General features: G+C 41.1%; 1 protein-coding gene across 2 annotated transcripts in view; it reads left to right on the plus strand.

The window, feature by feature from the left end:
- The window catches only part of LOC140186165 (ubiquitin-conjugating enzyme E2 variant 1-like), an 86,962-nt gene that overhangs the window by 44,699 nt on the left and 20,332 nt on the right, over positions 1–21,931 (plus strand). Inside the window, exon 1 of one of the 2 annotated variants that reach the window (XM_072240111.1) lies at positions 11,897–11,996. The exons of the other annotated variant lie outside the window; for it this stretch is intronic. Coding sequence (XP_072096212.1) covers positions 11,975–11,996 — 22 coding nt within the window. The 5' untranslated portion in view covers positions 11,897–11,974. Of the gene's footprint in view, positions 1–11,896; positions 11,997–21,931 lie in introns of those variants that run through there. 2 annotated transcript variants of the gene reach the window in all.

A 21,931-nucleotide genomic window follows, 5' to 3' on the forward strand; every position in this document is an offset into this window, starting at 1 on the left:
GATGTTATTTCCAATCCGCACTGACGGTGGTGTTCCCATGAGGAAGTCAAGAATCCAGTGGCAGAGGGAGGTACAGAGGCCCAGGTTTTGGAGCTTGTTGATTAGTATGAGGGTATGATGGTGTTGAATGCTGAGCTGTAATCAATAAACAGCAACCTGAGGTAGGTACTACCATTATCCAGTTGATCTGAGGCCCAGTAGAGAGACAGGGAGATCGCATCCAGTGTAGAACTATTGTGGTGACAGGCAAATTGTAGCGGGTCCAGGTCCTTGCTTAGGCAGGAGATGATGATGGCCGTGACCAATGTACAGTTTGCACAATATAGTGCCACAGTTGCAGTTATATAGAAAGTGAGGTGAAGGTAAGGCAATAAGATGTGAAGGATCCTCTCGTATCCCCTTTGCCAATCACCTGTGCAGCTCTTGGCTTCCGATGATGCCCCACCTCCCCCTCGAACCCCATCTGTTATTTATTTTTATACACACATTCTTTCTCTCACTCTCCTTTTTCTCCCTCTGTCCCTCTGACTATACCCCTTGCCCATCCTCTGGGTCCCCCCCCCTTGTCTTTCTCCCTGGGCCTCCTGTCCCATGATCCTCTCATATCCCCTTTGCCAATTACCTGTCCAGCTCTTGGCTCCATCCCTCCCCCTCCTGTCTTCTCCTATCATTTTGGATCTCCCCCTCCCCCTCCCACTTTCAAATCTCTTACTAACTCTTCCTTCAGTTAGTCCTGACGAAGGGTCTCAGCCTGAAGCGTCGACTGTACCTCTTCCTAGAGATGCTGCCTGGCCTGCTGCGTTCACCAGCAACTTTGATGGGTGTTGCTTGAATTTCCAGCATCTGCAGAATTTCTGTTGCTTAAGGCTATATGAGGTCGATCGTGAGATCAAGATTCATCTTTATTTCACAAGAGGTCTGTTCAAGACTCCTATTATAGCCAGATAGAAGCTGTCTTTGAGCCTGGTGGTGTATGTTTTTAAGGATTTTATGTTCTGTCCAAACGAAGGGAGAAGAGAGAACGTCCTTGCATCTTTGGTTATGTTGGTTATTTTCTTGAGGGAGTGGGAAATGCAGACAGAGTCCATGAAGGAGCGGTTGGTTTTTGTGATGGACTGAGATGTGTCCACACTCTTTACAACTTGCCATACCAAACTGAGATGCACCTGGAAGGATGTTCCCAATCAAAGTTCGAAGTACATTTATTATGGAATGAAATGCCCCAGTTTCCTTGGCTGAGTAAGCCTCGGGAGACAACCTCCGAGATTGAGGCGTGCTTGATCCCACCCCACACCCCGGTTTGTGTGGATGCCGTGTCATTCGCTACCCTGTTACAAATTAGTGCCACAAGATAACAGACAGTTCACTGCATACGATTAAAGGAATTATATTTATGAATCTTAACCGAAGGGTTAGTAAAGAATAACAAAAAGAAAATGGCCCATTCTAATTAAACAGTCAAATGTGCACAATTTGTAGCTCATCTTGAACTTCTCTGTCACTCATGCGTTGGGCCCTCAGTCCACGTGAAAGCACACACCACCTTTCAAATATCACTCGCAACCCATCTCGAACAATTGGGTTTCCATCAACCGTAGCGTCTTCTCTCTTCATCTCCTCTCGAACAAAAAAAACTTCAAGCCCTACCTTGTCCCTCACCAAGAAAACCTCCCGCTAATTGGCTGCTACACATTCCACAAAATCTCTTATCTTCAACAATAACCCAAACAGGCTGAAAGCAGAACAGCAGCTCTTACCTCAGCACAACAGTAAAGATGTGAACCAGGGCATTGCACATATTATTGTATATATACAATATACAGTGAGGATCTATAAAAATTGGTGAGGATCAATGGTAACATTCCAAATTTCCTTAATCTTCTGAGGACATAGAGGTGTTAGAGTGGTTTCTTGAATAGAGTGTTCATTTGGTTGAAACAGATAAACTATTGATGCTGTTTACACTGAGGGGCTGAAGCTCTCAAGCATCTCCACTTTAGCAGCATTCATACAACAGGGGCATGTGCTTCCTGAAGTGAACGGCCATTTCTTTCGTTTTTGCTAACATTGAGGAAAAGGTTGTTCACCTGACACCATGCCACTAGGCTCTTTATCTCCTTCATAAACAAAGACATGAATGCAAGATTGAGAGTGAGAAAAAGAAATATAGTCCAAGGTAGCATTAAGATTTTTCAGGTGGACTCAAGAACTCAATGGCAGTTGGAACAAAGCTTTTGTTGATCCTTGATGTGTGGGTCTTCAGGCTCCTGATGGCAGCAATGAGAAGATGTCAGTGCCCACATGGTGTGGGTCCCTCATGCTGGTGATGAATGTTGCTTCACTGAGACATTGCCTCTTGTAGATATCCTTGATGATGGAGAGAGCTGTACACATGATGGGTCTGGATGAATCAATTACTCTCTGTAGTTGTGTTTCTGTGCACTGGATAGGACTGCTGAGTCTTTCAAAGGCAGGGGAGGAGGAGATCAACTCCTCTTGGTGTACAAGTGTGGTGGTGCTGTCCCAGTCTTGCTCAACAGACCTGGATCACCTCACAATCAAGGTTCGTCCATTTTACCTGCCGTGGGAGATTTCAGCAATCATTCCGGTAGCAGTATACATCACAGCTCAGGCCAATGTCAAGCAGTCTCTAGACGAACTGAGCAATGTAGTCAACAGGCATGAAGCATGATGTATTTCTTATCATTATGGGGGATTTTAACCAGCCAACTTGAAAAAAGTCTCTGTATAATTATTACAAGAAAATCACTTGTCGTACTAGAGGAAACAACACACTGGACCACTGTAAAATCACCATTAAGTGCACTTACCATGCTATCCAGTGCCCACACTTTGGAAAGTCTGATCATCTGGCTGTACTTCTACTCCCTGAGTATAGGCAGAGACTGAAGACTGCAGCATCAGTAGTGAGGAACCAGACGATATGGACAAGGGATTCAGGGATTCACCTGCGAGTCTGAATGAGTATGCCACAGCTGTCGCTGACTTCATTAAAACCTGCGTGGATGAACCAGGAAGTTTGTAGCCTGCTGAGGGCTAGATCTGTGGCATTCAAGTCTGGTGACCCAGGTTTGTACAAGAAAACCAGGTACAACTTGTGGAGGGCTATTTCAAGAGCTAAGGAACAATTCTGAGTGAGTTTGGAGATGACATTGGATGCATGTCCACTCTGGCAGGGTTTGCAATCCATGACTTCCTACAGAGCGATACCCAACGTCATGAATAGCAATGATGCTTCACTCTCAGATGAGCTCAAAGCCTTTCATGCTCGCTTTGAAAGGGAGAACAAAACTACAGTGATGAGGATCCCTGGAGCACCCAGTGACCCTGTTATCTCTGTCTCAGAGGCCAATGTCAGGCTGTCTTTCAATAGGGTGAACACTCGCAAGGTGACAGGCCCAAATGGTGTACCTGGTACGGCTCTGCAAACCTGTGCGAACCAACTGGCGGGGGTGTTCAAAGACATTTTCAATCTCTCTTGCTACATTCGGAGGTTGCCACCTGCTTTATAAGGGAAAGAATTATGCCTGTGCTCAAGAAGAGCAGGATGAGCGACCTTCATGACTACCATCCATTATCACTCACATCTATGGTGATGAGTGCTTTGAGAGGTTGGTTATTTCGAGAATCAACTCCTGGCTCAGCAACGACATGGACCCACTGCAATTTACCCATCGCCACAATGGGTCGATGGTGGACACAATCTCATTGGCTCTCTATGTGACCTTGGATCACCTGGACAATACCAATATCTATGTCAGAAGGCTGTTTATTGACTACAGCTCATTCCTCTGATCCAACAGCTCCAGAACCTGGGCCTCTGTACCTCTCTGTAACTGGATCCTCAACTTCCTAACCAGAAGAACACAAGCTGTGTGGATTGGAAATAATATCACCACCTTGCTGACAATCAACGTTTGCACACTTCAGGGGTGTGTGCTTAGCCAATTGCTCTACTCTCTCAGCACCCATGATTGTGTGGTTAGGCACAACTCAAATGCCATCTATAAATTTGCTGTCAATACACCCATTGCTGGCAAAATCTCAGTTTGGAAGTGAAGGCATACAAGAGCAAGATATACCAGCTAGTTGAGTGGTGTCACAGCAACAACCTTACACTTAACGTCAGTAGGACCAAAGAACCGACTGTGTACTTCAGAAATGGTAAGATGAGTTCTCATAGAAGGATCAGAAGTGGAAGGAGTGAGCAATTACAAGTTCTTGAGTAATAATACAGTGCCTATAAAAGGTATTCATCCCCCTTGGCAGTTTTCATGATTTATTGCTTTACTACATTGAATCACAGTGGATTTAATTTGGCTTTTTTGACACTGATTAACAGAAGAAATCTTTTATGTCAAAATGAAAACAGATTTCTACAAAGTGATCTAAATTAATTAAAAACATAAAACAAAAATAATTAATTGCATAAGTATTCACCCCCCCTTTAATAGGAAATCATCACTGGTGCAGCCAATTGGTTTTAGAAGTCACATAATTAGTTAAATGGTGATCTGTTTTTGGAGACCTGTGTGCAGTCAAGGTGTTGCAGATGATTGTAGTAAAAATACACCTTATCTGGAAGGTCCAACTACGAGTGAGTTAGTATCCAGGCAAAAAATACACCATGAAGGCAAAAAGATTATTGAAAAGCACAAGTCAGGAGATAGATACAAGAAAATTTCCATGTCACTGAATATCCCTTGGAGTACAGTTAAGTCAATCATCGAGAAATGGAAAGAATATGGCACAGCTGTAAATCTGCCTAGAGCAGGCCATCCTCAAAAACTGAGTGACCGTGCAAGAAGGGGAACAGTGAGGGATGCCACCAAGAGACTTATGACAACTTTGGAGGAGTTACAATCCTCAGTTGCTAAGATGGGAGAGGTTGTGTATACAACAATTGTTGCCTGAGTGCTTCACCAGTTGCAGCTTTATGGGAGAGTGGCAAAGAGAAAGCCACTATTAAAAAAACTCACATGAAGTCTCAGCAAGAGTTTGCCAGAAGTATGTGAAAGACTCTGAAGTCAGCTGGAAAAAGGTTCTATGGTCTGATGAAACCAAAATTGAGCTTTTTGTCCATCAGACTAAATGCTATGCACATCATCAAAAACACACCACCCTACCGTGAAGCATGGTGTTGGCTGCATCATGCAGTGGGGATGCTTCACTGCAGCAGGCCCTGGAAGGCTTGTGAAGGTCGAGGGTAAAATGAATGCAGCAAAATACAGGGACAACCTGATGCAGTCAGAAAGAGAACTGTGACTTGGAAGAAGATTTGTTTTCCAGCAAGATAATGACCCCAAGCATTAAGCCAAAGCTACACAAGAATGGCTCAAAAACAAGAAAGTCAATGTCCTGAAGTGGCTAAGTCAGAGTCCAGACCTCAGTCCAATTGAGAATTTGTGGCTGGACTTGAAAGCGGCTGTTCACTCATGAACCCCATGCAATCTGACAGAGCTTGTGCTGTTTTGTAAAGAAGAATGGGGGAAAATTGCAGTGTCCAGATGTCCAAAAACTGATAGAGACCTATCCACACAGACTCAAGGCTGTAAATGCTGCCAAAGGTGCATCTACTGAATACTGACTAGAAGGAGTGAATACTTAGGCAAGCAATTATTTTGTGTTGTATATTTGAAATTAATTTAGATCACTTTGCAGAGATCTGTTTTCACTTTGACCTGAAAGACTCTTTTTCTGTTGATCAGTGTCAAAAAAGCCAAATTAAATCCACTGTGGTTCAATATTGTAAAACAATAAAACATGAAAACTTCCAAGGGAGGTGAATACTTTTTATAGACACTGTACCTCTGAGGAACTAACCTGGATCCAATATATCAATGCAGTTATAAAGAAGGCAAGACAGCAGCTATATTTCATTAGGAACTTGAGGAGGTTTGGTATGTCACCAAAAACACTAGCAACTTTCTACAGATGCACCGTGGAGATCATTCTAACGGGCTGTTTTACCACCTGTATGGTAGGGATGGGGTGGGGCGCTACGGCATAGGTTCGAAGTAGTTGCACAGAGTTGTAAAGTTATTCAGCTCTATCATAGGCATTAGCCTTCATAATATCCAGGACAGCTTCAAGAAGCAGTGTCTCAGAAAGGTAGTGTCCATCATTAAGGACCCCCATCACCCAGGACGTGCTCTCTTCTCATTCTACCTCTCAGGAAGGGGGTAAGGAGGACTGAAGGCACACATTCAATGATTCAGGAACAGCTTCTTCCCCGCTGCCATCTGATTTCTGAATGGACATTGAACCCATGAACACTACTTCATGGCTTTTTAATTTCTTTTTTTTGCACTACATATTATTTTAATTATTTAATATATATATTCCTACTGTAGTTCACAGTATTTTTCTTTATTATTATGTATTGCTGCAGCAAGGTTAACAAATTTCATGACATATGCCAGAGATATTAAACCTGATTCTGATAATCCATACCAGGCCTTGATGTACTGTAACTAGTCAGAATGCTTTCCACTATGCATCTGTATAGGTTTGTCAGAATCTGCAATGACACGACAACTTCTTATAAAGTAGAGAACACTGACATGTCTTCTTCACAATTGCATCTATTGTATGTGCTGGGGCCAGGATTGGTCATCCAAGATATTGACACACAGAAATTTGAACTTGCTCATCCATTCCACCACAGCTTCTTCAATGAGAACTGGTGTGTGCTCGCTTGACTTCCCCTTCATAAAGTCCACAGTGAGTTCCTTGGTCCTGCTGACATTGAACACCGGGCTGTTGCGCAATAACACTCAACCAGCCAACCCACGACTCTTAGGTGACATTAGAGCTGTGCTTAACTACAAAGTTGTGCATGGAGAGAGAAACATTACAATTGTTAAACAAGCTTTCATTTTCCCTTTTTTTTAAACCTAGTGGTATTTCCTCAAAATATTTTAGGCTTTCTAAACTTTTCCTTCCAATTGCCTTTATGTATTTTGCTTCCTCTTTATTTTCAATAGCCTCAATATGACAATATCTGTTCCAACCTTCTTCAGGTTTTAGTTACTATCTCCAGCATTTACACTTTTTTAAATTAATATTTTTTGATTGAGGGAATCATGATTAAATGTTCCTGCCAAATACTGTGAAGATTACTCTCAAACTGTAAAGGAAAGGGCAAGTGCTTTGCATGAAGGCTGGTCTACTCCCTTAGGTGTTGTCTTTGCTTCCTTGGGTGGAGGCCTCAGAGCTGGCCTTCGCTGGCTGCGATCTTTGCTGGCTTTTCTCACTGCTGTTGCAGGTGAAGTTATCAGAGCTCTGGCCTGTTCACAGGGTTTAGTTATAACCCTGCTCTGCCCTTCCAGAAATTTATCTTGGCTTAGCCAATTACGTGGTCAATATGAGAGGGTCATGGCTAATCAAAGATTAAAGAGATTACTTTATATATCGAACCATACAGTGAAATGCATCATTTGGGTCAAATCAAATTAGTGATAATTGTGCTAGGTAACTGTTGTTATGCTTCCAGTGCCAAAATACAATGTCCACAATGCACTATGTTTAACCATACATCCTTAGAATGTGAGAGAAAGCCAAAGCACTCGCAGAAAACCCACACCATCACAGGGAGAACATACAAGTTCCTTACAGCAGACATCCCTGCATAAACTCATTTCAGGGAGGTAGCACCACCACCCCCGCCCCCTGCAACCCTGTATCCCCCGCCCCCCCACCGGTCGACCTCCAAGGGTGTATGTATACAGGACATTTGATTATGAAAGAACATAACAATTTATTTGATCATATATTGAAACTATTTACACACACACACACATATATATATATATATTCCTTGTTGATTATTTTGTTGCCGATCTCAATGCTAATAGCTAAATGCTAATGCAAATAGCTTTTCTATTTCTTTTGCAAACTTTCCTTGTACTGTGACGTGGCTTGCTTGGCAGATTTAAGCATTTTGCTGGAAGTCTCAACCTCATAGCAGTCTGTGTCAATGAATTTGTTAAGTTTGCAAGACATCAGATTCACAAGATTCACAATTATATTATATTATATTATCATGGAGTTTTTTTTTGTTCTATTACAACTTTAAGCAAGTCTACAGGGAGTTTGGCCTCATCACGTAGGACATCAATAGAGTAGCTCCTTAGCAGCTAGCCAGCTAGTTTAAATAACGTTAGCTATGCTAATAAAAGAATGACACCTGTTAAACTCACCTCAACATGTCTTTTACAGTCATTTAACCCACCATGGGCAATAGAAAAGTCACTGTTGCAAACAGTGCAGTGAGCAACACTGTCATTATTTTTGACCCCTATTAGACAGGGGTACACTTTAGTGTAGTCTGGGGTGAAGTACGTTTTATATTTTCTTTTTTTGGAACACTCTGCCATGGGGCTACGGGACACTGAACTGAACTGATGGACAATGAAAGAGAGAGAGAAGTCGACTGTAAAGCCCACCCACAGAGAAAACTGATAGGTCTACTTAGCACAAAGAGAGACCAATCAGGATGCTCTCTCTGTCACTCTCACGCTATGTCTGTCACTCGCTCTCTCTGTCTCTGTCTCTCTCTCTCTCTCTCTCTCTCTCTCTCTCCCTCCCTCCCTCCCTCCCTCTTGCTTGCTCGCTCTCAAAAAAATCAATTTCTGGGTTATTGTTTATAATTTGCAGGCATCAGGGAGCCGCTATCAATATGCGGGAGACTCCTGGAACTTCCGGGAGAGGTGGCATGTCTGTTACAGGCAGTGCCGGGAATTGAACCCCGTTCTTATAACTGCCATTATAATAACATTACTCTAACTGCTAAAAGACAATCAGATATAGGAGCAGAATCTGCCCCTCCAGCTATCTTTGTATTGTCTGCAATCTTTGCAACACGATCATCAATTCCATCATCCAATCATTGACATATAATGTAAAAAGAATTGGCACCAACACAGACCCCTGTGGAACACCACTAGTCACCGGCAGCCAGTCAGAAAGGGCTCCCTTTATTCTCACTCTTTGCCTCCTGCCAATCAGCCACTGCTTTATCCATGAAATACCATGGGCTCGTAGCTTGTTAAGCTTGTGGCACCTGTCAAAGCCCTTCTGAAAATCCAAGTACACAACATCAACTGATTCTCCTTTGTCTATCCTGCTTGTTACTTCTTCAAAGAATTCCAACAGATTTGTCAGGCAAGATTTTCACTCGGAGAAACCATGCAGACTACTGCCTATTTTATCATGTGCCTCCAAGTACCCTGAGACCTCAGCCTTAATAATCAACTCCACCATCTTCCCAACTACTGAGGTCAGACTAAGTGACCAATGGTTTCCTTTCTTCTGCCTCTTTCCCTTCATGAAGAGTGGAGTGACATTTTGAAATTTTCCAGTCTTCTGGAGCCATTCCAGAATCTAATGTTTCTTGAAAGATCATTACTAATGCCTGCATGATTTTTTCAACCACCTCCTTCAAAACTCTAGGGGGTACATCATCTGGTCCCTGTGACTTATCTACCTTCAGATCTTTCAGTTTCCAAGAATCTTCTCTCTAGTTATGGTAACTTCACACACTTCCTGCCCCCTGACTCCTGGAACTTCCACAGTGAACACCATGCAAAATAATTATTCAGTTAGTCAATTATTTCATTGTCTCCCATTACTACCTCCCCAGCATCATTTTCCACTGTTCCAATATCTACTCTCATCTCATTTTTACACTTTATGTATCTGAAGAAACTTTTGGTATCCTCTTTAATACTATTGGCTAGCTTACTTCCATATTCCATCTTTACCTTAATTACTTTTTTTTTAGTTGCCTTCTGTCAGTTTTTAAAGGCTTCCCAGTCCTCTAACTTCCATCCAATCTTTGCTCTATTATATGCCCTCTCTTTGGCTTTCATTTTGGCTTTGACTTTTCTTGTTAGCCAATGGTTGTGTCATCTTTCCTTCAGAATACTTCTTCCTCTTTGAGATGTATATTTCCTCTGCCTTTTGAATTGCCTCCAGAAATCTCAGCCATTGCTGTTCTGCTGTCATCCCTGCCAGAGATCTTTACCGATCGATTCTGGCCAACTCCTCTCTCGTGCCTCTGTAACTCTGTTCACTCCACCATAATACTGATATATCCAGCTTTACCTTCTCCTTCTCAAATTTCAGGGTGAATTTGATCATAATGACCACTTGCCCCAAAGGGTTCTTTTACCTTAAGGCCTCAAATCAATTCTTGTTCAATGCACTTCAAAGTTAATTCAAAGGGCGATAGGTTTGGGAGAAGCTTTGGATGCAATTCTCCAACCGAGCAGGAAAACTGTGACTCCATTCAGTTTCCCTCTCTACCATTTCTCTTTCTCAGTGCCCATACCTATACATATGTTAAATATTTAATCACTAATCAATTAGACCTGTATTGTGGTCATTGACACCTGTCCTTGTCATACTATCACTGATAATGAGCTCAGATAAATGTCTGGCCTAACTAGTTTTATGGGTTTGGATTTACCACTACTCTATATTTGCCTAACTTTCCCATCTGTCTCTTCTAAAGAGCTGCTTGGCCACAACTTGACCAAGGACAAGAATTGCATAGGAACATTACTATCTTCAGGTTCCCTCCAACTTGCACATTGTACTAACATGAGTTAATTTACTTCATTATCTTTAAACCTAGATCCTGAAACATTCTCCCCAATAGCGCTATTGGAAGTTCCTTCACCAGAAAGACTAGTGATATGAAAAGTACCACACCGCCAACTTCTCAAGGACAATTAAGAGTGTGCAATCAATGCAGACCCTGCCTGTGATGCTCACATCCTGAATTATGAATTAGAAAATTTCCATTTTTTCCTCCTATTTATTTGAGTCAAACTTCATTTCAAACAGAATACTTCCAGTGAAGTATTTATCTTTTATCAGTGAGGTGTTTTTTTTGGGTGGAGACCTTTCATCAGGTCTGATCTGCTGAGTTCCTCCAGCATTTTGTGCGTAGTACTCGATTTCCAGCATCTACAGAAAAGAGTAAACAGTCAACTGACACCCTTCATGAGTTCTGATGAAGGGTGTTGGGCTGAAAGGTGGACTGTTTACTCTTTTTCATTGATGCTGCCTGGGCTGCTGAGTTCCTTCAGCATTATGTGCGTGTTGCTTTGGATTTCCAGCATCTGCAGATTTTCTCGAGTTTGTGACCTAAATAATCTGTTGTGTATAGTGTTATTGGTATCTCTAGGCGTCTAAAGATGCCTGATGTGCCTCAAATGCATCTTGAAAGGCAGCAGTCACTAGTGCTCAGTGGACAATGAGATTTGTCATGGGTGTGAGGTTCTTGATCTTCAAAAACTTAAGGCTACTCCTGCACATTTTAGGCAATGGTGAATTTTATATTCCATGAAATGGGATGCATACACGTTTTACCATTTATAGTGAGAGGGTAGTGTGATGCAACAAGGCTAGGTTGGCAGAAGTTTTCTTTCATCTGTGAACTTGAGTAGTACAAGGCCAACCTATTGAACGATCATGGTTTTGGAAATCATCCTCTGAGCTACTACACAAGACTGCCCTTCTGGACAACAACAAAATGCAAATTAGTCTGTCAGGCAAAATGCTTCTTGTTAAATATTACCGCAATGCTCCTTCCGCTTACGAAGCCTCGCTGAATACAAAAAAAAACGAACAAGAGCAAATCTGCCGATGCAGGAAACCCAAGCAACACACACAAAATGCTGGAGGAACTCAGCAGGGTCTCGGCCCGAAATGTTGACTGTTTACTCTTTTCCATAAGTGCCGCTTGGCCTGCTGAGCTCCTCGAGCATTCCGTGTGCGTTGCCAGCTGAATAGGTACTGCTCCGCTTTCCGAAGGCGCACCCGCCGGTCAGCGCAGTGCGCTCGCGATGGTCCGCGAGCTCCTAGTGCGCGCTCCCGCCGCCTGTTCCCGCGTTTAATGACGTCACGACCGGCGGAGGTCAGCAGCGACCGGTAGCGACACAAGATGGCGACCACCGGGAGCAAGAGTGAGTCGGGCATAGGGTGTGGGTGGTTTTTTTTGTTAAATCTCCCTTCACTTTATAAAGTCTCCTACTTGGAGTCTGCTGGGGTGAGGAACCGGTTGCTCGATCAGAATGCGGCCTTTTCCCTCGCTGCTGGGAGCCGCTGGTTCCAGGGGAAGGGCCCTGGGAACCGCGTTCCGCAGGTTAGCCCTGGAGCCTGCGCCGTCTGTGTTGGTCTGGGCAACTTGGCTTGGTTTCCTTTTCACTGGGGAAACTGAAACCCATCAATCGCCTGAGCGGCCTGCCGTATTTATCAACGGCACAGAAGGGGTGGAGAGAGCGGAAGCGCGTTTAATCAGCAATAAATCATTGTCCGGTGGGGTCTTTACTTCGTGAATGTAATCGTATTTTATCGTGTTTGATGGCAGCCTGATCTCGGCAGAGGGAGGTTGCCATCCCCGGCCTGCGCTCACTTTCCTGTGGGTGAGGCTGCGCTGCTTTTTTTTTCGCCGTTTACTGGGGTTCACGCGGTTGTCTGCAAGTACGTAGCACATGCAGGCCAGCGTTCTGCTTCCTCCACGGCCCTATTTTGGGCTCCCCTCCCCCTCGGGACCTTTTTTTTATTAGTTTTAAACATCTGCTTAAATATTTCAAATGTAATTGGGACGTCCATTAGCAATTTCTTTGTCGTAATTTTTTAAAAAATACTCTTGATATTGCAAAATCCTACTCTGCAATATCTAACATAGTTGCTAAACTGTTTTTGGAAGCTTTATATGATCACTAGTTTGTGTTTTGTATTTTACAGCATTTTAAATTTTTCCATTAAATGTAAAAATTTATGATTATTGATAAGTTGAGACTTTTGCTTTCAAGCTTCAGTTAAGTTTTCACTCAGTTTGTTTTAGAATTCAAAACTTCAGGATCTTACAACTTAGTTTGAAGATATTTATTATTATGAGAGTTTTGTGTCTTTGTGTTTGAGACAGGAGATTATTTTAGTTAATTTGGAATACAGGAAGGAGAATCTATAGAAATGATAGTGTAGCTATTGTAGTTTATTATTTCAAGGAATGCTAAAGAAATTAGAACTTTTTCCTCCAATTTCTAAATATCTTAAGTGATGCATCTTATAGTGGATGACAATTGAGTTGCTATTTTAACATTTCTGATGAAGTCTGACTCTTAAAAATGGCCAAAATAAATGGTCACAAGCCAGTTTTTCCACTACTGACTGGTGGGCAAAGTTGTAAGGTGTTTAATATGCGAGTAAATCTGATAAAGGTGTGTAGTGCTAATATTTACTACTTGGATTGCTTGTAACTCAAATGCAGGTGTATTTAGCTGGAGAATATAAAGTGATGAATATAACCAAATAAGTGTCGTCTTGTGTCAGTACTATGTGTAATAGAATAAGGGGTACCACTTGGTGACAGCTGTGTAGGGAGGGGGTTCATATTCTGGAGATGGAAAGAACAACCTGAAGACAGCAGAAGAGAACCAGGAGAAATGGCAGCCATGGTTGCCACCACTACCACATATACATGTCCCACCTGCAATAGAGTTTGTGGGTCCAGGATAGGACTGTACAGTCATCAAAGATCTCACCATTAAAGGAGTGGACGTCGTCATCGGATTTCGATGGACAGCCAAGGAAGAAGAATAAGGGGGGGGGCATGGCATTGTAAATTATTGAATATTGAAAGACCTAGATGAGTGGACTTGGAGAGGATGTTGCCAATAGTGAAAGACTAGTACCAGAGGGCACTGCCTTAGGATAGAACAATGTCCCTTTTGAACAGATGAGGTATTTCTTTAGTCAGAGTATAGGGAATCTGTGGAATTTTGCCATGGATAGGTGTGGAGGCCAAGTCATTGGGTATATTTAAAGTAGAAGTTGAGCAGTTTTGGTTAGTGAGCAGGCAGAAGAATGGGGCAAAAAAATAAATTAGTCATGATTGAATAGTGAAGCAGACTCAATGGGCTGAATGGCCTGATTCTGTAGAGGCTGGAAATCCAGAACAAGACACAGAATGCAGGAGGAACTCATGAGGTCAGGCAGCATCTACGGAGAGGAATACATATTTGACGCTTTGGATTGAGACTTTTCATCAGAACAAATAATTCCTCTCTATAGATGCTGCCTGACCTGCTGAGTTCCTCCAGCACAGTGTGTGTGTGTAATGCTCTGCCCCTATGTATTAGGGACTACAATCTCCTATGTTGGATGAACATAAGAATATGGTTATTCAAAGAGGACTAAATAACTTCATAAGAAAGTCATTTAGCCACATGCATAGTTGAAATTGAATGTAATTGAAAAGGATGTGAGTAACTAAGCATCAAGCAGAGAGATGTGGTATATGCACAGTTTTTTTAAAATGGAAGAGAAAAGAAGTTGAAACGAGTTAAAAACACTGGGATATAATTGAAGTAGTAGTACTACTTGTTCAAACACCTGTTTAGGCTCTGATTGGAATATTAAGTTTTTAATTTTGGTAAGATGAATAAGTGCAAGGCAACACCAGAGCAATGGAGTTTTTAATTACCACCAGAGATGCAGCCTGTGTAGCCACTTCCTGTGTTGTTGAATTCTGTGCATGTACTTTGGTGATTTTCCTCCCTTTGTATCTTCCTTTCAAAACCAGATGAGTATGAAGCTTTTATTTTCATATATCAGCCTTTTTAATTTGTACATTAATTTTGTATTTTCTTCTACATCATCCTTTGGAATTTATCCTTTTTTCTGATGGTATGGTACTCCTCGGATGGAAAGAATAGTATATAAAAAATATATATATAATAAAAGTTTGGTTAATCAGTGCAGCCACTTATTTGGGACTACTCTTGAGGAACAAAAAATCTAATCTAGAAAATTGCTGAGACTTTCTATATTTATTTGGGGCACTATGCTGCTTAATTGGAGCAGGATACTTGCCGAACAGTTTCTAACTAGCATCAGATGCACGTATTTGTGTGGCTGTTAGATACTACACCATGCTTGGAGCAAACAGTTTTTAAAATGGCATCAGTTTGTGGTCAAAAAGCAGTGATTTCTGTCACTGATAGTTGGTGAGAAATAAGCAGAAAGGCAATTCTGAACCATTTTGTTCACTGCGGTTTCAAGCAATCATGCTTGGAGATGCTAGAAATGGCTGGGAATGAAAGTGAAGTGATTTCATTACAGCATGTTACGAACTATGAAGAATTTGACGGTATTAACAACCATCTTGAATGTTGCATTGAAAATTAAGAGGATGCAATTGTTGACAGCATTGTATAAAATCAGTCCAGTATCTGTACTAGGTGTCTGCACTGATTTTGTTCATTGCATGCTCTGAATAGTTGCTAATAGTTGACAACTATTAGGAATTAATTCAGTTTTCTAGTACTGTTCTAATTTGTTCTGTATTTCATTTAAATACAACATTTGTAACACATTGCTTTTTTCATAGAACTAGTTAAAATATGTTAAAAAAAAATAGCTAAATGTGCAGCTGCTAAATTGATGCAGAATGTATTGGTCCTGATGTCCCAATTAACTGGAATCCACTTTTCTGTAAGTTTGTAAGTATAGGCTGAGAATAACCACCAGGTCTGCTGCTTGCTGTATGGAAAGTTGATTGTTTCAACTATTTTGGCTGATGTTACTGGTGCCATTTATTTTTGTATCTTCTACTTTTTATTGCATCACACTGAAGATATGAAGTGGGTTAAACAGATTATATCTTGCTCCAATTTTATTTCTTGCTATTTGATAAAAATTTTCAGCATTTGTTTTACCAGGTTGATGTTGAGTCTGTCAAAACTCCAGAGCTTTCAGCTTCAGCCGCTGGTATTTCTGCTCCCACTCATCCAATCCCTGTGGAATATTTTGTATTCTTATTTGTAAGAATGCCTGTGTCTTTATTAAAATAGTATTGGTTTACATATTTTGTTGACTCTTTTGTAGAATCTTAGCTATCTAAAGATTGAGTTGTCTATTCTAATTTTGGATTTGACTAGATTTTTGCTTTAAGTTTTTTTGAATTTGTTAATGTTAATTAAACTGCTCAAATACTGTTTTATTAGGTAATTCCAGGAATGTTGGAGTGCAAGAAGTGAATAGTCTAGAAAAAAAATCTGAATTATTTACATTTCTTAAATATTGCCTCGATGTTAAATGGGGTTCATTTTCAGATACTATATTAGAAACAGATATAATGGAAACATTGTAAACATGCTCACCTTTGCTTTCTTAGTAATATAATTATAATGGTGGCTTTTTGGAGGTAAACTACAGTGAGAGAAATCAAAGGGCAAAGGATTGAGGTTTTTGTTAGGAATTGCAGTGTTGTAAAGCAACAGTAGGTCGGTAGAATTGTCTTGCAGATCAGTCATTGCATGACAGAATAATCTCTTTCGACAGGTCGTCTCTACTTCCTGTATTTCTATGAAGGGAACATAAATTAGTCTTTTGTTGAAGGCAATATAGACTAAGTTGTGTAAAAGTCTTGACTCTTTTTTTGGGGGGTGGGGTGGGGCAGTTTGTGTCCTGAATTGGTATTGGGTTAAAAGTGAAGAAAATACTCAGTGTTTGAAAAGCATATGCTGTATAGCATTGTGGTTTGTTTTTGAATCCAAATTCTATTACTGCTAAATTTTATGTGGCAAATGTAGTTCTTCACTGCTTTAACGAGAGTGCTTGATAACTAGGTGATTAAATATCCCATCATAAAATGCTCCTACATCCAATTTCCCACATCACCCTTTGATTGCACTGGAAATGGATAGATTATGTTAAGAGTACTGTACAGCACTCCTTCCATTTTAAATGTTGGTTGCTATTTATAACATCAGACTTGGCTCACTAGTAGTACACCATTGCTGAGTAAGGCCATGAATTCATGGAGGCTGGAGTTCATAATGCAGGTTGATGGAATATTGAGGGCTGCACTATTTATGCCTGCTTGCCTGTCTGCTCTGCTAATTCCTTTCGGTCAGTGTTTATTCTGCAACAACTGTCACAGGGACAAAGCCCCAAAAATGTTTAGAACAAAAATTCATAACTGGATTTTGATCCATGCATTTTAGTATTATGATTCAAATTAGTCTTTCTGTCTATATATCAATTTTTTTATTGTTTAAGGAAATGGTCCTAGGACTAGAAATTAATTTCTTTATCCCTGGGAAGTTATCTGGATTTATTCAGATGACTATTTAAACTTTGTAATTGCTGAATTGGTTAGGTGTATTAGGCAATGTCCTTTTGGATTTGTATGTTTGGATGTTCTTGTCAAGGTGATACGTGAAGCCTGGTAGGTGGGGGGGGGGACGGGGTGTGAAGTAAGAAGCTGGGAGGTGATAAGTGGAAAAGGCAGAGTCCTCTTCTCCAGCCCTTTGCTATTTTTACTTATCACCGCCCAGCTTCTTTCTTCACCCACCTGGCTTCACCTTCCAGCTTGTCCTCCTTCCCCTCTTCCCCTCTAACCCCCATTTCTTATTCTGGCATTATCCCACTTTCTTTTCAGTCCTGATGAAGAATGCTCTCTGCCCGAAATGTTGACTGTTTAATTTCCACAAACTCTGCCTGATATGCTGAGTTGCTCTAGCATTTTGTGTGTGTAAGTCTTTATATTTGATATGATTTGATCCTACTTGCCTGTTTTTTCAAAAAACTTTTTAATGGAGCAGAGCAAGCCAGACTCCTGAAACCGTTCTATTTGGATTTTCATCATTGCAGGTAAGACAGGTGAAATGATTTGGAAATGCTTTCTTTGGGGGTAGGGAATGTGAGATTAACATCACTTCCATTTTGCAGGATTTCTATTCCATGGCTGATCAAAAGAAGAGCATCCTTAATGGAATTGAGAATATCTATGTGTGCGAGTGCACAGAAACCCACAGTAAATGAGAAGTATGCACTGTGTCCCAATCTACCTATGTGCTTGCACTGTCAAGCATCTCTGTCCCACTTGTGGCAGTATCTTCAGGTCCCACTGTGGCTTCTGACCTCTTCAGAACCCATAGTGCAGAAAAAAGTGCAAGTTATCTTTAATCCTGCAGGAGTGCCGAAGAAGAAAGTAGGTGTTGCAATGTTGGTTGTCTGTTGTTTCTGACTATGACATTTGTGCATCTGAAGAGCTGCACAGAGGAAAAACCTACGCAGGAAGAACTTTATAGTGAAAAAGCTGTTGCACTGGGGGAGTTCCACTTGGCCTTAAAAATCTTGGTTCAGTGGTATGAAAATTGTCGCGACTCGAGACTTCCTCAACTGCAGTGGATAGCCATGAGGCCTTCTGGGCCTTGTTGTACCCTTTGCTCTCCACAAAGCATTGCAGCACCACCTTTTTAGCCGTTGGATCTTGTAGTTGATCTCATCTACCCAGTCTGCCGGAACTGGCTTCACATGTTGGGGTAGACATATCCCTATCTCACTGGGGTTGGAGGTTCCCGGCTACCCTCACCTGGTTTAGCCCGCCTTTTGAAGCTGTGTACCAGGATTTGGCCACTGTCACATGTAAACAGTTAGAACTGGGTGGCAGGTGGGGACCAAAGGTGGACAAGCTGCCCCTGGGAGGAGGATAACAAGCCCACCACCGGAGTGATACCCCATACACCCATGCTGTAGAACTTAAACTAAGTGACTGAGAGTTTGTAAATACAGCACACTAAACCTGGACCTTGACCCATGCCACTTCAATATGGAGTGACGTATAGTTGTCAGATATAGCACTGCTTTCTGCTTCCACATCACTCAGCCAGTTACCTAAATAACACTGATTATTTGAGCTTTAGTTTCACTTTCCTAATCATGAATTAACTGGTAGTGGTGTGTTATAAATGGATTGGGAAAGACATCTGTTAATCAAGGGCCCTAAATCACTATGTTCAGTGTTACCCAGAATGTGGCAATGTTGACATAGTTTTACATAAGCCTCACCTCAATATAACGAAGGATTAATGCTCGTTGTTCCTGAGTAGATTTAGTATCAAGTTTATTTCTTTTAAATAGTTTTCCAAATAAGCTAGTGAACATTTCAAGCTCACATCAATTGCATTTTGACAATTTTTGTCCTTTGTTTTGCACAGAGGTTAAAATCAAACCAGCATTGAGGGTACACTATTGTACATTTTTAACCTTGCATATTTGAGGGTGGAATTTATACCTTCTTGGTATTGAATTTATGGAGGATTTGAAATGGGTCTTGGTGATAGTAAACACATTTTGTCCTGATAATGTACTTTCTACTTGGCACAATTGAGTTAGTTTTGGTCTTTTGGTATGGGACTGTATATGATTGAAAAGAAGAAATAACTTAGTATGGCAGTATTTTAAAGATGTTTGACAAGCTTAGTAGCTGAGTTGTCACAAATTGAAGATTAGCTCTATTTGTCACATCTATGTCAAAACATACTGTGAAGTATGTTGCTGCATCAGAGATGTGCTGGGACAGCCCCAAGTATCTCCACACTTGTGGCACCAACATAGCATGCCCACAACTTGTTAACTCTAACTCGTACATCTTTGGAATGTGAGAGGAGACCCATGTGGATAAATGAATGACCCACTCAGTGCTACAGTCAGAGGTTCCCACAGTGCATCAATCATATCAGTGGCCAAGAGCAGAGTGAACTACATCAATAGCTAGTGCCTTATAGCACTAACATATATTGTGATGAAATGCATTGAGAGAGAGGTCATTGCTACAACAAACCCTTGCCTGCCAAGAACCTCGACCTGCTGCAATTCACCTGTTGATGCAACAGGTCTACAGCAGACACAATCTCACTAGCTCTGTCATGCTGCTGATTCTTGATTTCAACTTGGTTTTTAACACCACCATCTCCTCACTAATCACTAAGCTTCAAATCCTGGGCCTTTACCTCCATCTGAACTGGATCCTCGACTTCCTTATCGGGAGACCACAATCAATGCAGGTCATAATAAAATTTCCTTCTTGCTGGCAATCAACACACACACCTGAAGTATGCATGCTTACCCACTGTTCTACTCTCAACTTTCTTGACTGTGGCTGGACATAAAATCACTGACACCACTGTTGACAGAATCTCTGGCAATGAGGAGAGGGCATGTGGGAGTGAGATCAGCTGGTTGTATTCAGTGTTAGAAGACTAAGGAACTGTTTTGAACTTAAGGAAGGGGAAATTGGGAGAACCCACACTTCCTCACTGAGGAAAATATGGTGGAAAGGGTGAGCACCTTCAAGTTCCTTGGGTGTTAACATCTCATGTGATCTACCCTGGGCCGCACAATTGAGGCAATGTCAAATTTTGAGAACGTTAAATTTTTAATTCAGTTATGTATGGAAATTTTGGTATTTATTGGCTGATAGTGTTGTCAGAGATGAGATGGGCAGAGTGGGATGTTGCACATCACTTGCAGCAGATAATCTGTTTAAAGAGTAATGGTCACTCAACATGTAAGTTGTTATTTGGCCCACTCCACATTGGTCTGTGGCCACAAAATATTCTTTATCCGCTCTTTGGCTTGCAGCTGTCTATGCTAGGTGATTGAATTGTTCACCTAGACACTTGACTCTGCTTTCACCACCCTCTGGGTGAAAAGGGTATGTCTGCATCCCTCTAAATTAATGTATTTTAGTTTTATTCATGTTTGGGCATTACAAGTAACATCGCCACAAACTTTGTTAGCAGGGAATTGCCTGGCCTGCTCATGGTTTCATTGTATGCAACCAAAATATGTAACTGAAAGAATGACCCCATGTAAATTTTAATTAGTAGTTATGGATTAATTAAACGATTGTCTTTTGTGTGGCATCATATTATCGGCTATATTTCATTAGGAGTTTGTGGAGATTTAGTATGTCGCCAAAGACTCAAGCAAATGGTTGGACTGAGTTGTCTCCGATCTTAGCAATATACTTGCAAATGTTTTGTTATCATACGAGGAGACCTCATCAGTACGCTGTTAATTGTGGTGGTATCCTCCGAATGACCTTTATATACTTGTCAATCAGCTGATTGGTTGTCATTACGGAAACTCAATTGTGATGTGTCATCGCTGATTAGTTGCATGGCAAACTTTGTGCGTTGTGGTCTGGAATTTTGCCTGTATTGGCTCATAATTAGGATCTATCACAACAAACTGAAAATTGAAGGTAATGTGAATATTCAGCAGGCTGGTTGCAGAAATTTAAGAAAAGGCGCGGCATTACATTTTTTAAAGATTTGTGGTGATAGTGTCTGCTGTTTGTGAAGCAGCAGAGAAATTCATTGAGTTTGCCAAGATCATTGTCAGTGTGTTAGATTTTCATCAACTTCATCAGTACATATGGATGATGAACAAGTGTAAGACAAAAGCTGCTTACCAGTAGACATACATTCAGGGACCGAAATTATGATGATCCCAAGCTATTTCATTATATATTCCAAAATCTGAACCATTTCTCGTGCCAAGTATTTTGGATAAGTGGTAATTAACCTGTACTTGAAGAAGCCAGCATCCATCGTTAGGAACCTTCACTATCCAGGACATGTCGTCATCTTGTTACTGCTACCAGAGAAGAGGTGTAGGAACCTGTTTGAGGAACTGCTTCTTCCCTTCTGCAATCAGATTTTTGAACAGACAATTCACCCATCAACACTACCTCACTTTTGTTCTTTTATTATTAATTTTTTTATATTATTGTAACTAATTTTTTATGTATTGCATAGTACTGCTGCCACAAAACTATAAATATAAGTTCTGCGGATTCAGGTTGGAATAAGCGACAGCACACTGCTTCTGGAGGATAACGTGGAAACCACTAAAACAGCTCTGGATTTCAGTATTTTTCATGTATTTGCTTCAAAATATGCTTTCAAGGGCTTTACATTATAACAATATTGGTAACTGGTTTAAACAAAACCAAAGTCAAAGTAAACTTATCAAAGTACTTTTATGTCACCATATACTAAAGATTCATTTTTTAATCCAAATTTACAGGAAAATAAAT

Source organism: Mobula birostris, chromosome 2 (genome assembly GCF_030028105.1).
Source record: "Mobula birostris isolate sMobBir1 chromosome 2, sMobBir1.hap1, whole genome shotgun sequence".
Classification (NCBI taxonomy): Eukaryota; Metazoa; Chordata; class Chondrichthyes; order Myliobatiformes; family Myliobatidae; genus Mobula; species Mobula birostris.